General features: G+C 38.1%; 1 protein-coding gene across 6 annotated transcripts in view; it reads right to left on the reverse strand.

Moving 5' to 3' along the window:
* Positions 1 to 15,020, reverse strand: part of LOC149319905 (PAN2-PAN3 deadenylation complex subunit pan3-like) — an 88,527-nt gene that overhangs the window by 41,527 nt on the left and 31,980 nt on the right. For 5 of the 6 annotated variants that reach the window (XM_089512570.1, XM_089512572.1, XM_089512574.1 and 2 more), the window contains exons 5-6: positions 10,320 to 10,481; positions 4,246 to 4,396 (exon numbers count right to left, since the gene is read on the reverse strand). In XM_089512570.1, coding sequence (XP_089368696.1) covers positions 4,246 to 4,396; positions 10,320 to 10,481 — 313 coding nt within the window. The remainder of the gene's footprint in view (positions 1 to 4,245; positions 4,397 to 10,319; positions 10,482 to 15,020) is intronic. The other variant, XM_089512573.1, reaches the window with a different exon arrangement.

The raw sequence follows: 15,020 nt of genomic DNA on the forward strand, positions 1-15,020 counted from the left end.
GAATATCATCATTATAAATGTTTTTAAAATGTGAAATCAGAACATACTGCAGGGATTCAATCCTCCATAATGACTAGGATCCAATACACCATGTATTCATAGGGATTTTAATTTCCCTTTTTCCAAGGTAACCCCCTGGGACCTTTGCAAGTTTTTCCCCCAAAGTAAAGCTCCACAAAGGAGAGGCAAGCACAGGAAAAACCATTACTCAGTGACAGATCATATTCTTTGTATGCACATGGTTCAGATTAAATCCATGGCATTTTCAGTTATAAGGCAGCAGAATCAAGAAAGAGTCCTATCCATGATCATGGAGAGCTACTGCCAGAGCAGACATACTGTAGTAAGCAGATACCTTGACTTCATATAAGGTAGCTTTATATTTTCATGGTAACTAGTCATGATAAAAAATCAGATGTAATAGCTGTTTGTTGGAAAGCACTAAATATGATATTAATGAAGGCATAGTTCAATGGACTAAATCCTGTGCAATCGACTTCCGGTAAAGATGGTGGAGAGAAAACAGCTGGACTCATGAGCGGAGCCCAGCCATTCTGACTGCGGACGTGCCAGCGAAGGGAAAACCCTTCCCCCAAGGCTGACAAGAAAAGAACTACCCCACCGGTAAACGGGGAGTGGATGGGTGCATCCAGATCAGGAATCACTTACCCAGTTGGGCGGTAAAAAGAAAGGCGAGACCGCAGTAAGGGAGGTGAAGATCGTGGACTACCCACTGCCGCAGCCAGAGGCTCGGAAGAGCAAATCCCTGCCACTGCCGCTTTTAAAATCAACTAATAAATACAAGCTAAAAAACAATCTGGCAGCAAGGTAAAGATCTTAGCAGACAACAATCCGGATTAACTTTACTTTCTTTTATTATTCCTAAGAGGATGTAGCCCTAAAAGGAGTTGATACATTTAATAGTTTAATTAAAAGTTCATACCAAACTTAGGACTGATTAAGCAGAAGACGAGGCTGGGAAACATCTATAACTAAAGCTATTTTTGGAAGTCATAGAGTGAAATATTAGGCGGAACAGATATTAAAAGACTTGAAATCAGCTGCACTTCTGTTTTTTGTTAAGATTTGACAACTTTTGATGATACAAAGTTGCGGATGCAAAGGGACTGAAAAAAGGGTGAAGAGAGAAGTGGGACTTGACTGGGAACACAAAGTACATATTGGTCTGATGCAATAGCTGGAGGTAAAAACAGAGAGGATTAGAAGTGGTTAAAAGTTGGTAATATATGGAAACATAAAACATTACAAAAGACCTGAACTGAGTTGCCACAAACGGACATTGTGTTAAGAAAGAGTACGATGGAAAGAGGACTGAGGAGGAGACAATAACATTTAATAGAGTTGGATTCAGCAGAGAAGGACAGGTTGCTTACCTGTAACAGTATTTCTTCAAGTGGTCATCTGCAAATACATACAAATGGGTTTTACTGCGCAGGCGCAGTAAAATCCATTTGTATGATTCGCAGAGACCACGAAGAAGAAGGAGAGATACAATTCTAACTGTGGCAAGAAAGAGTTCGTCGGAAAGAGGACTGGGGAGGAGACAACATTACTTAACAGAGTTTGATTTATGAGAATTGGATAGATATAACTTAAACTGTGGCAAGAAAGACCACACCGGAAAGAGGACTGGGGAGGAGAAAATATTATTTAATAAACCCTGATTTATGAGAATTGGATAGATACAATTTACATAGTGACAAGAAAGACTACGTCGGAAAGAGGACTGGGGAGGAGACAGTGTTACCCAGCAGAGCTAGACGGAAAAGGACGGGTGAAGAAACAACAATAGCTAAAAGAATCTGAGCTAAGGAAATATATAGTGTGTTAAGAAAGATAGAGTTAGAAAGGAGATCAGAGAGGAGACAAGAATCTAGCTTCGAACCAATTTATTTTAAGAAAGAAGGTGTTGGGAAAATCAGGAATAAAGAAATCAGAGAAATATAAGGAAAAGTTATAAGTGAGAGGATAAGAAAGGAGGAACATTTAATAAAGTTGAAATAATTAATATATTAGCGAGATTACAATTTGGTAACAATCTGGGCATAATTAACAGAAAATAGTATTTACTTGGCTGATCTCTTAAATTAATTTTTCTCTTTTAGGTACCAGTGCAACGGTATTATTGTTGATGTTGGTGATATTGGAAACGACTTTAAGTAAAATTGATAGTACTGTAATGGTAATTATACTGCTTAAGAGGAAGACATTTAAGCACTAGGGGAAATGGAAGAGAACCACCTACCCCTCTCTCTCGAATGCATTAGCTGGTTGAGGTAAGCCAGCTAAAGCCTTGGAGAAGATAAAGAGAATCTGTGTAAATAAGTAGAACACATACAAAATAACAAATTCTGTGTAGTAATATTGCATAGAAATCATTTACTAGAGTAATTGGAAATTTGTTTCGATAACTTTACATTTATACCTGTATTCAAAATTTGTCAGATTTTGTAAGATCAATTTAAAACATAAACTCCACAATGTCAATGACAACGAGAAATACGGCACAAAAATTACACACCACAAGTCTTCCTCAGATAAGAAGAGCCTCAACTGAAACAAAACCAATAGATTCAAATAGAAACATACTAGAAGCCATAGAAAGAATGGAGAAGAACTATAAACAAGAACTTAAAACTTCCAGACAAGAAATAAGAGAAGACTTTAAAAGAGAAATGGATGAATTAAAATCAACTATTAAAACGTTAACAGTAGATTTAAAAGATGCTCACATAAAAATTGAAGCTCTACAAAATAAAACTGAAGAACTAGAAAAGAGAACAAAAGAAGTTGAGGACAACCAAAAACAAGATGCAGTAGAAAATATTACAAAAGAGGCAAAATGTAGGAAAAAATGTTTAAAGATAAGAGGTCTTAAAGAGATAACTAATGAAGACATCTACGAAACAGTGATACCATTCCTAGCAGAAATAACTGACATCCCTTTAGAAGTGATGGAATTAGAAACAGACAAAATCTTCCATGTGAATTCTGCAATAGCGAAGAAAAGAGGCCTTCCAAGAGACATAGTGGTTTGTATGACAAGAGAAAGGATGCACAATAGAATAATAGAAGCTAGCTATGGACAAGACCTTAAAATAAATGATTCAGATATTAAGATTTATAAAGATGTGCCATCTACCGTGCTCCGAAAAAGAAGGGAATATTTATTCCTTACAAGACAATTACAAATGAGAAACATTAGATTCAGGTGGGAAACTGTAGAAGGAATCACTGTTACCTGGATGGAAAGATCTTATACAATAAAAACTGTGGAAAAGGCTAAAAAACTACTGGATAAAATCAAGACATTTGAAGAAAAGAAGCAGAATGAAGAAAAGAAGAAGGAAAACAAACAAGAAGATAAAAATCAATTAAATATGGATAAGAAACTAGCTCATGTTCATTATATATATATATATATTCCTTCCCCCCCTTCTTTTTCTTTGAATCAGAGATTTAAAATTCAGCAACTTTTTAAAACACACACACACACACATAACCCTGAGATCCATTGTTCCTTCTCAAGCTCCAACTATTTCATATCATCTAAACATCGCAAAATTTTCTTCCCAAACATATGTCTGAAAACGTTTTTCAAAAACAACACTGCTAACTGTCCCAATACCTGAAAATTTAAGGGTTTGGAAAGTTGAGATGCTATTTGTCCATCATGGACCCATGCACACAATTCCATTTGTCATCTAAACAATTGCTCATGCTGCAAACTTAAAATTGGCAGCACCTTAACTTGAAGCTGTCATGACAGCTTCAAGTTAAGTAGTGATCATATGAATGAGAGACTTTCAGAAGATGTAGTAACTGGTAAAGCTACCTGTGAGGATTCCTTGCCTAAGAAAACTCTATGAAATTCATGGGGTCATCATAAGTTGACAGGCAACTGGGTTAGCACTTGGATAGAAGACCATCAATAAATACCAGGTGCTGTAGGCTAACTTTCAGGAAAAGGAACTGGCAAAACCACCTCTGAAAATTTCTTGCCTAAGAAAACCCTATGGAGTTCATGGGGTCATCGTAAGTTGATAGGCGATATGAAGGCACATACTCACAGAGAGAGTTTCCAAAATTACAACCATCTGAAGCTACTCCAATGTAAACACTGTGAACAATCAAGCTTAAAATAAGCCAGTAATAGGCACAATAAGCTTCCCTAGTGCCACTGAGAGTCATAATACAGTACAAATAAAACCACTCTAAGCTTACCTGGAGCTAGCCCAGCATTTGCAGGACCTCCCATGGAAGGATGAGAGAACAAGGCTTGAGAGAAGGCAGATATATTTGACTGCGACATATTACTGAGTCGGGAGGTTGATCCTCCTTTAGGAATAAATTCATTTGCAGTGGGATTTGGTGTCTGTTTAAAAATCAAAACAGAATATAAGTCAAATAACAACAACAACAACAAAACCTTGCCCACTGAATAAATTAAAATAACTTTAAAAATAAATAACTCATTTATTAAAATGCAACAGACAGAAGCCAGGAACACAGAAGAGAAACTAGGTCTAGGAGCTCAACTGAGACTTTAGCTTTGTTCTTCTCCTGCAGGAGCTCTCCAAGTCACACGTTATATGACTTTTCAAAAATTTTCAAATATGATTTGAAGGCAAAAGAGTCTTCATTTTGTTCAAATTACATCATTTCTGCCTAAACCAAAACGGCTAATTGCTAAGCACCAAGTCCCTTGAATGGTGCAAACTTGTCTTTTAGTCATAGGAAACCTGCTGGGAAATATGTTTTCATGCAATTTCCTCTGGTAATCTAGGATTTACAAATGAAGGGTTTGGAACAGAAGGATCAATTCTGCTAATAATGGCACACTATCAAGTGGCCAAATGATATCTCAAAGAATTAAACTATAGACCCATTACAGAGGCTCCGAGGTTTTTTTTAAAATAAAAAGCCACTATAAATATAGCCATTTTAATTTTTTTTCCAAATATCTGAACCAGTTTTTCTGTGAGGATGGAGGGAAAGACGTACAATCAGGAGCCAGAATAGTATGTGATTTTGAGTGTTGGACTAGGAGTCCAGAAGACCGAGGTTCAAATCACCACTCAGCCATGGAAAGAGGAAGGCAATAGCAAATCCCCTCTGACAAAATCTTGAGAAGACAACTCTACGATAGGGTTGCCATAAACTGGATTGACCTGAAGGCATATAACAGCAATACAGTATGTTCTAATGGTTTGTTACATTATATAATTTAAAATAAACTTTGGTTTTATTACTGCAGTAAGTTTGGGAAATTCAGTTCTAACCCACATACAGTGGACCAAATTTACGAGACAGACCAGAACAAAATAGCAGAACTGTTGTCAAGTCATTCTGCATGTTTAAATTGTGGATCTGAGCTCCCTGGAAAAATGCCAGAATACAATGTAAGGGGAGAAAAATCACAGTGGGTCCTATTAACATATAGCAAATCAGTGGATGATCCTTAATTTCTATTTTTGGCTTGACTTTTGTGTGTTTTTGAACTGTGCAATAAGTGAAAAAATAATGAACTGGTAATTAAAGGAATCCTGTTAAACCATACGCATTTTAATCCACTGTTGTTCTTCAAAACATTAATGGGCCAGCTTTATATTAAACATGATAAATACACATCTTTACACAATGCAATACCTCAATTCATCATTTTTTTTAAAAAAAACCATCGTAATGGGGCAGCAGAATAAAAGACACCCTAGATAAGCTGCAGAAAACATCTTATGCTGTAAGATAATGGAAAAGCACACAGTTTGGCAAAGAACATTCAAATTTTGTCATCATCTTAATGCATGTCAAACAAGTTTTTAAATTAAGTTATAAGTCTCAAACAGTATATGAACATCAGATTCTTTTACAACAAGGCAATGCTGTATTTCTGCTTATTTAACCTCGAGTAAGTCAATGTTAATTTATACCTTAGTAGGAATTACCATTTTACACTTCAATTTTGTCACATTTATTTCTAAAAAGACAAAGCAGCTGGATAAGTCCGAAAAAAAGAGATTTGATAAATATCTAATGCAAAATGCCAGTAATTTTTCCAAAAGCTAAAAAGAACAATACAGAATTTAAAAACAACAACTAATTAGCCCTTTGATAAAACTAAATGGGATAAAACCTGCCCTGTCAAAATGCTAGCAACCACAAGACAATCACTGAAACATCCTGACAATGCCAACAGGAGTCCCTGCAATAGCAAATGTTCTGAGAAGAAAAAATCTAAACACACATTCCACCCATAAGAAATGCAAGGGAGGTGTGGGGAGGATAGAAATCCACCCCCTTGTGCAGTAAATGGCAGCCATTGAAATATAATGAAAAATAATAAAATATAGGTGAGATGTGTACCAAACCAGTTGAACAAGACCAAACAGAAGCATGTGCTTTCACTAGCTTTCACTAGCCTTGTAAACAAAACACCAAGCAAGCTACACTCCTGCCTACAACGTTAAAGAAAAATGACCAGAAGTAGATAACTTTCATATATACTTATTACATCATAGTGATCACCCCTCAGCTTTCAGAATAACCATGACCCAAATATCTCACAGCAAACACAAACAACTCTTATATTATTTGCCTCCCCACCAATAAAAAAGGGTGAAATTTTCATTATTCTAGCAGGAGTCTAAAGAGTCAGCAAGGAGATCATGAAAACAATCCACAAACCATCATTCCTGTAACACAGTAAAATTGAAAGAATAACAGAGTTCAAGAGTACCCTTGTGTGAGAGAGTTTTCATCTAGTACCTACTGATCCTGCAATCCCCATGATGCTTGCACGCCCTATGAACTGTTTGCTACAAATAAGGAAGACAGGTGGACATGAAGGAGAGATGAGAAAGTTGGGGCATGATTCTCTCCAACCAGATATGCTAATTATTTGACTATAAACTGCATCACCTTCAGCCACCACTGTTGACGGCTATGGTGGCTGGGGATGGTGTGAGCTGCTGCCCTATACATACAGAGGACATTAGGTAGCAGTAGATGGATGGTCAATGTGGCTGAAGAAGCAATATCAACTTGAGATTCTTCTACATCATGTCATTCTTATTTTCTAGGCCATTTTCTAACATTTCCAATTTTTCACTCATGCTGAAGTAATGTCGCTATGTTTATGCTGAGGCTAGGTCTCATAGCAAGGACAGGCTAGGCTTCATACTAACAATCAGGCTATATTTCCTTTTTTTACAAGCCGTTTTGCTTCAGGAATAGCTCCTGGAACTGGGGCTAGAAATAGAGAATTTCTGGAACAAAACCTCTGTGGCATGAGAAATGAAAAATAGAGTTGTATTAGGCATACTTCTTGCACACACACGCTCATGCTGAAGAAGTCAACAACCAGGTTTCTTTTGAACAACTTAATCCTTATCTGTTTTAAGGCTGACCAAATTTACTCATACAATATTAGTGTTTACCTGCTTAAGCATCTATTATGAAAAGTGCTGGGGGGTTTGTTTGTTTTTTAAATCTAAACACACACATACACACATTAAAAAAATCTCATGATGGCCTAGCTTGGCCATCTGTCACTCTTTTCAACCATTCCCTGTCCATCTTTGATGTAAGCAGGTAAGGTTCTACAAAATGCATTTAATTATTCTTTCACAAAGATCCAGTAAGCACACTGGTAGAATCTCAATCAACATACATATGCTATAGGAGGGGAGGTAAAGGCATTATTTCTCATTCCCCTGTTACTGACCAGCTTGGGTGTGTGTGTATCTGGTGCTCCCTCACTGTCCTTGTGTCCCTTGGGAAGACAAAGCACCCTCTGTCCCTAATGCAGGGCTGAATCTTCTTCCCCCAGTGTGAGGGCAACAGGGAAGTGCTCAACAGTATTTCTGAAGCCAGTCAGTAGCTGGAGGGACAGAGATGCACCTAGGAACTGACAGACACAGATGGGGTAAGGGGACCCCCATAAGAAAGGCCCCCAAACTACAATTACACTGGTGTATGTTACTGATTGAATTCTAGCCATTATGTGCAACAATAGAGTACTGAGCTGCAATCTGAATCCATATGTGCAGACACAGGATGGGATGCCTGTTAGAAAAACACAAAAAGATGAACAGGACAGGGGTTTTTGAAAATTCATTTTAAGGTCTGCATTCTAATTAGTGTATATTCTTTGGACATTTCTGGATTAAGCCCTATATTTCTCAAAGAAGCTAACAAGGAATGCTCAAAGCCTAATAAAAAGCCATTGTACTTATTTGTTACCAAAGCTCAACTACTGAAAAAAAAAGGCAGACAAAAACGATACCAGTGTGTAATTTATTCCCTCTCTCTACATGCAAAATACGGACAAGAACGATACCAGTGTATAATTTATTCCCTCTCAATACATGCCCTTTTCTGGAGTAGCATTCTAAGAAAGATACATTCAACTTCTAATCACTGCTGAAACAAAATCAGGTCATTCCAGCCAAGAGAGCTGCCAAAGCACACATTTATGTAGGTCAAGTCATCAAGTGGAGAGAAAAAACCTTCACCACCACACCCTCACTTATGCAACACTATAACTTGCATGATACATTTGTGAGAATTCTATGCCATCACAAAGGAAAACTGCTTGAAAAATTTATACAAAGTAAAAACGCTGTTGCTTGCTCAAACAACAACAGAAATATAAACAATGATAAATAGGGTTTATTATACTCCATTCTCAGATGTCATTTTTCTCTTTACAAGCTCTTCAGCTTTATGAACTTTATTTTGCCTTTTATACTAGTTATGATTGCTGCAGAGCTGAGAGGATAAATTTTATATGCTAGTAGTATATACAGAAAGAAGAATTTGTACGATGAAACGGAGAATGTATACAATGAAAGCAACATGTAGAAAGTGATTCTATCCTCACACCCTCTACAGGGGCTGCTAATTCACCTCTTCTACTCAAAATGAAGTATGAAACATCAGATTAAAAACAAAATCCTCAGGAGCATTTCAGGACCCAAGTCTCTGGTATTTTGTTTCTTCAAGCACCAAACATATACAACTACTGTTGAGGAAAATCCAAATGTCACTCCCTTTGTTAGGAGAGCATTAAGAAAACAGATGACATTTTCTCTGCATTCAGAATTCCTATTTTGAGACCAAGGAAGTAGAGTTCTTCTCCAAATGATTATAACTGCCAGTGATGTCACTAGAGGGGTTGTGGACTGCACCAGGGGACACCTCAGAAGAGGGGGAACACCCTCCTCCCACTGTGGGATAATAAGGAGGAGTGTGCCCCTCCTGGCTTTGCTGCTTTGCCGCAGTGGTAATTTCCCTCCTCAGAAGGAGGCCACCATTGTGTCAAAGGAGAAGGAGGAGGGTGTCATTTTGGCCGCAATGGCCCCCTGGCAGCTCCCCCAGCAGCAACCTCCTTGCACCAAGTGAAACCAGGGCTGGGGACACCACCACAATCGGCATTCAGAATGTTGCTGCATTGGCATGACAGGCAGTTATTATTGGGTGATAACTGTTTCCATTCAAATGATAACTCTGTGAATTATTTCATTCTCATGTGATTCTTTTTTATTTTGCACAGAGAACTTATGTCTTTAGAGATGCTGCTGGACTACTACTCCTATCATCCCAGTCATGCTAGCTGGAAACTGTACTCCAAAAACAAGTACAGGGAACAATAAGTTCAGCTGCCAATCACAGGCTAGAATGTGTGAGATCTATTACTACTCGCAGTATAGTCACAGAGATAGCAAACTGCCTAAATCTACTAACAAACTTGAGAAAATGGTTCTCCAACTGAAAACTGTGTTGACTTGCCCATTGTGCATAGCCTGGAATGAGTGTGTGTTTGTGTGAGAGATTGCAACATCATTTGTGCTAACCAGATGATTCTGCTGGACACTGGTCAGTAACTAACCATGGTGAGCTGTTTTGTTAGGTTGGGTGATGGAGTTCTGAAAGACCACTCCTATTTGACTCCTCTGAAACATTTCAGTTAAATGGCACTTGTTAAACAGACAATTTTAGCTACCAACAACTTTCTCCTGAATGTTAACTGGTTATCCACAATTCATGACTAGAAAATATCTTATTTTAAGAAAGTAACATTTGTTGTAGGTGATTTGCTACTCAAATCAGGAGATTCAGAATACACTTGAGAAATAAAGTAGTTCTTTAGATATCAGCTTTGATTCTAACTTCTTCCTTTCAACAATGGACATTTTGGCCAAATTTTACCCTCACTATGTGCATCTGACTACTTCATATTCCAAAAATAAAAATAATAGTCCATATTAATTAAAGTGACTAGGAAAAAGTAATTTTACCTGTAAATTGCTTTCTGTGACTCTGTTCCACCAAACCATATTGATGGGTACTCCTGTTTTACACCTGTCAGCCAAGCAGCCAATAGTGTTCTTTGATTTTCGTGCCTTTGATCCCACCGGAACTATCCTCTCCTCCAGCATCCCCAGTCGATACTTTCTTGGCTATGGAAAAGAAGGAAAAAAACCAGGGCACTCCCAACATCCCTTAGCCTGAAACTCAAACTAAAACTAGATAAGCACATGTTTTTGGTCTGACTGGTGGAATAGGAAACAATTTGCAAGTAAAATTTCTGTTTGCTTGCTTCATCTAACTAAATATGTCCTGGAAAGCTTTAGAGGCAGCAAATAAAAATAGCATATTTTATAATACAATCCTATGCCTATTCGCACAGAATTTAAGTCATACCGAGTGCAACTGGATTTACTCCTAGGGAAGTGTACATAGGACTGCACCATAAGTCAATTTTTATAGCAGGTATGGGGAATATGTGACTGTCCATGTACTGCTCAACTACAATCCCCCTCCTCATTTCTCATATTGCCAGGACCACTGGTAGTTGCAGTTCACACATTCCCCCATCCCTGCTTTGCAGACTGATTGTATCATTTGTGACAGTTCATTTGGAATAGTGAGGATTATCTCATTGTATTTCAAGCGACTTATTCCCGACAGGATACAGTTGTAATTTTAAAACCAGGTTTTATTGCACACAGTTGTGGCTGGATGAGTGCAACCCATACACAGCCAGGATCCCAACCACACTTATCCAGCGGCTTGTCAAAAACGGGAGCTTGCCTTTTTTTTTGAAAAGCCACAGAATAAGCACAGCTGGGATCTGGGCTGCATACGTGTTGCGCTTGCCCAGCCGTGGCTGTGTGCGATAACATCTGGTTTTAAAATTAAAAGTGAGTGTATCCTGTTGGGGATGTTGCTTTAAATACAATGTGATAATCTCCAGCACTGGTTCACAGTGATTTTCCAAAAGAAAATAAGATGTTTGTGAAATGCTCAGAAACCTAGGTTCTCCTATCATATTTTTTTTCAATCAGAATACTGAATCAGTAACCTTTTCAGACTGCAAATAAATTTTAACAGGTTAACAACAACAGAGATTAAAAATTAGTGTTTAAATATTTTTTTTGAAACCTATTGGCAATCTCTCACTAAAAGGGGACACAATTGCATCTATTTAGCTTAACAAACAGTTCATAATCAAATTCTTGTAACTTTGAATTAAACTTGACAGATGACAATTTAACATCAACAGGTTTATGTAAAATGAAGATATCTTTTCTAGTAAAGTAAATACTTAACGTAATAGTACTTCAACGAAAGTACATTAGATGTCAGAACTTGTATTATGCTCGCCCTACATTCTTTAGAACTAAATTCAGATTTTGCAGTAATTAAAATGAAATTGCCTGAAAGAGGCTGCTTTATATGTCACACAGTCATGAAATGGCCCATGTGGATCTAGTTCATTTATACACTCTACTATTAATTTTGCCTCTTGTAGTAACTTAACTACAAGAGGCAAAATTACAAAATCAAGGCCTACATGACTTGATTGATATGAAAGATGTTCCAAGAATAAAGAAGCAGCAAGCTCAAAACTCATAATGCATAAAAAAAATAATTATAATGACCTAAATTCCAGTACAGTCCACCCTCTTCATATGCGGGTGATCCGTTCCGGACCCTAACGCATATGGGGAAAAGAGCATATGCTCAAGCCCCGTAGAAAATAATGGGGTGCATGGAGTGTGCGGCATGAGTACACATCCCATTATTTCTGCTGGGCTCGCCTTCTGCGTAAACTCAAAGCCGCAGAAGGCAAGCCCATCTATAATGAGGGCCGACTGTACTAGTCCCAGTGAATCAAAACTGATTTAATGGCTCTATCCCAGTTAGGACTAGCAGATGGATATAGGCCAATGACAGAAGTAAGATATAACTGGTAAGAGTTCAAATCTGCCAATACAATCAAAAATTTGGGGAAATGCATTCAAGTGTAGCATTTTTATGTGAAACACAGTAGTGCAAGGTATTATATTCTGCCACTTAGCAATCCTTCTTCACAAGCAACTTTTACTGTTTACTTGAAAAAGTCAAAGACTGGCATTCACAACCTAGATCCTTGCTCATAGTGAACTAATCCTATTTCTCCCAAAACATATACAATTGTGAACATCCAACCATCTATATGCAACCACTTAGTGATCCAGATGCAAGCACATTATTAGATAAGCTTCATGCTGCCTCTCAAAATAATAATTCATTAAACTATTATAGAAATCAGAAGCTGCATCAAATCTGGCCCTGGGGATCAACCCCAATATGCAACAACCATTTGTTGACAGACAACATTAGGACATTGAGGTTGAGAAGCTAGCTGATCATCCTGCATTTCACTAACTGCATTTCACTGACTAGCTTTTTTTCATTTTTACATGAACAAACATTTATGATATTTTTGAACAATATTAAGAGATGTAAGGTGTTAATGGGGTCCATGAGAACAAGACCAGAACTAATTCTAAACTATATAACTTTGATACCAACTAATCACATAAAATACTTGTAATAAAGATAAATATTTTATCCTGTGTTGATAGGAGGACTACTTCCCTTCTGGAACTTCTCCCAAGGAGGAGGAGATTAAGAAAAGACCGAAGGGCAGAGATAAAGGCAAAGGTAAAGGTTTCCCCTTTGACAAAGTTGTCAAGTTGGGTCTGACTGTATGGGGGAAGTGCTCATCTCCATTACTAAAACGAAGAGCCAGAGTTTTCAAAGACTATTCTGTGATCATACAGCCAGCAAAACTGTACAAAACACTGTTACCTTCCCACCAAAGTGGTACCTATTTATCTATTTGCACTTTTACATGCTTTCAAACTGTTCGGTTGGCAGAAACTGGAACTAATGACAGCAGCTCACGCCATCATGTGGCACTTGGGTCTTGAAATGCTGGCCTGTCAATCTTGCAATCGTCAGAGTCAGTATCTTAACCACTGAGTCACCATGTTCCTTAAAGGCTAGAGATGACAAAAACAGGACAAAAAACCCTCAAAAAAACTGAACAGACCACAAAGTGAAGGGAACCCATGGTGGATTTACAGCAGAATCTACTTGTCTGTGTATTTCCCTATCTTTACAAAGAGAAAACGAGGGATGCAGCTGAGTCCAAGACCTAGTTCGAATGTCTTATTGGGAAAAACCTACCCTTTCTTTCACTTTATGTACACCACCTACACCATCTTCTCTACCTCCATCTCCTACCATCCAAAAAGACCTTTTGCAAGACTCACGTGAGTGGTAGGAGCCCACAGTGCAGCACACCAGTTGCAGCAATCTAGGCTCGTTCCAAGTGACCACTTTACTCCAGCAAGGCCAGCTCAGCTTTTCTATTTCTTGGCCAAGATTCCTTAGATACTCAGACACTCCATTCCATTCCCTCCCACAAGTAACAAATGGGAAGCATTAAAAAATCAGGCCACCAGCGTAAAGACTGACACTCTGCCTCCTCTCCAGGAGCTCCTACTAGGCATGGTGTTGGCACTAAACCAAGGGTAGTGGAGCCTCTGGGGTTTGCCTCAGTTTTGAAGCCAGGAGCAGTGACTGCCAATAGTTTTTCAGCCATAGAGGACTTGTATTAGGCATTTCCAGTTCTGGGCTAGAGCCAACTGCCTCCTCCAGCAGTACAAATGGATTCTGAACTTCGGATTCCATGTCCCAGCCACTGCTGGATTCCTGAGTCTTGACAACACTATCTTATATATGTTTAATTCATAATCCTGTCATAGCCTTGGAGTAGGTATTGTGCCTTGAGTGCAGCAACCAGGGAATCCTAAATTTCATTAACTTGTATTAGGCTCATTTCCAGCCCTTTATAGTATGAGAACAGATTAGCAAGTCCATGAATGTATAAACAACTTATGAAGTCTCAAGAACATGTTAACAAGGGTTCTAGATGCCAAAGAGCATGGGACTGGAGAGGGGAGCAAAGAACCACCTCCTTTCTACTTTGTCCACAGTAATGGCACGCTGCTATCTACAGTGGACCCTTGTTTTACACTGGGGGTTGGTTCCAAGTTCCCCTGTGGATATCAAAATCTGTGGATGCTCAAGTCCCATTAAATATAATGACATAGCAAAATGGTGTCCCTTATAACAATTGGAAAATCAAGGTTTGATATTTGAAATTTATACTTTTTTGAACATTTTCAAGCCGTGGATGCTTGAATCCGTGTATAAAAAAATCCGTATATAAGAAGGGCTGGCTGTACATCCCCCAATCCAATCTAAGGAAGGGCATGCCAGACTTATTTACCCATATGTAATAATTGTTAACATGTATCACTCTTAATGAACAAAAATGAAATGGATCACAGGTAGCCAAGAACTGCAGAAAAAGCAAGAAAGCAGTATAAGTAAGCAATATGCTATTTGTTTATATGCTTCAAGACAACAAGCTCATTCGATTATGACTGCTTTAAACAGTGTACAACCAACAGCAATGCTGAACAATGTATTACTAATCCTGTAGCTAATTCTTCCATCAGATAAAGTGGTAAAAATGCACCTGGAATATACTACTTCAGGTTGAGGGGAAGAATTCTCACATGTTTGAACACCCTCCCTGTCCTACATTTAGAAAACAAACATGAAAAGGGAGAGGGGAGACTAGAAAAGAGTTTTAC

Source organism: Sceloporus occidentalis, unplaced genomic scaffold (genome assembly GCF_023333645.1).
Source record: "Sceloporus occidentalis isolate IW3139 unplaced genomic scaffold, rSceOcc1.0.p SCAF_2, whole genome shotgun sequence".
Lineage (NCBI taxonomy): Eukaryota > Metazoa > Chordata > Lepidosauria > Squamata > Phrynosomatidae > Sceloporus > Sceloporus occidentalis.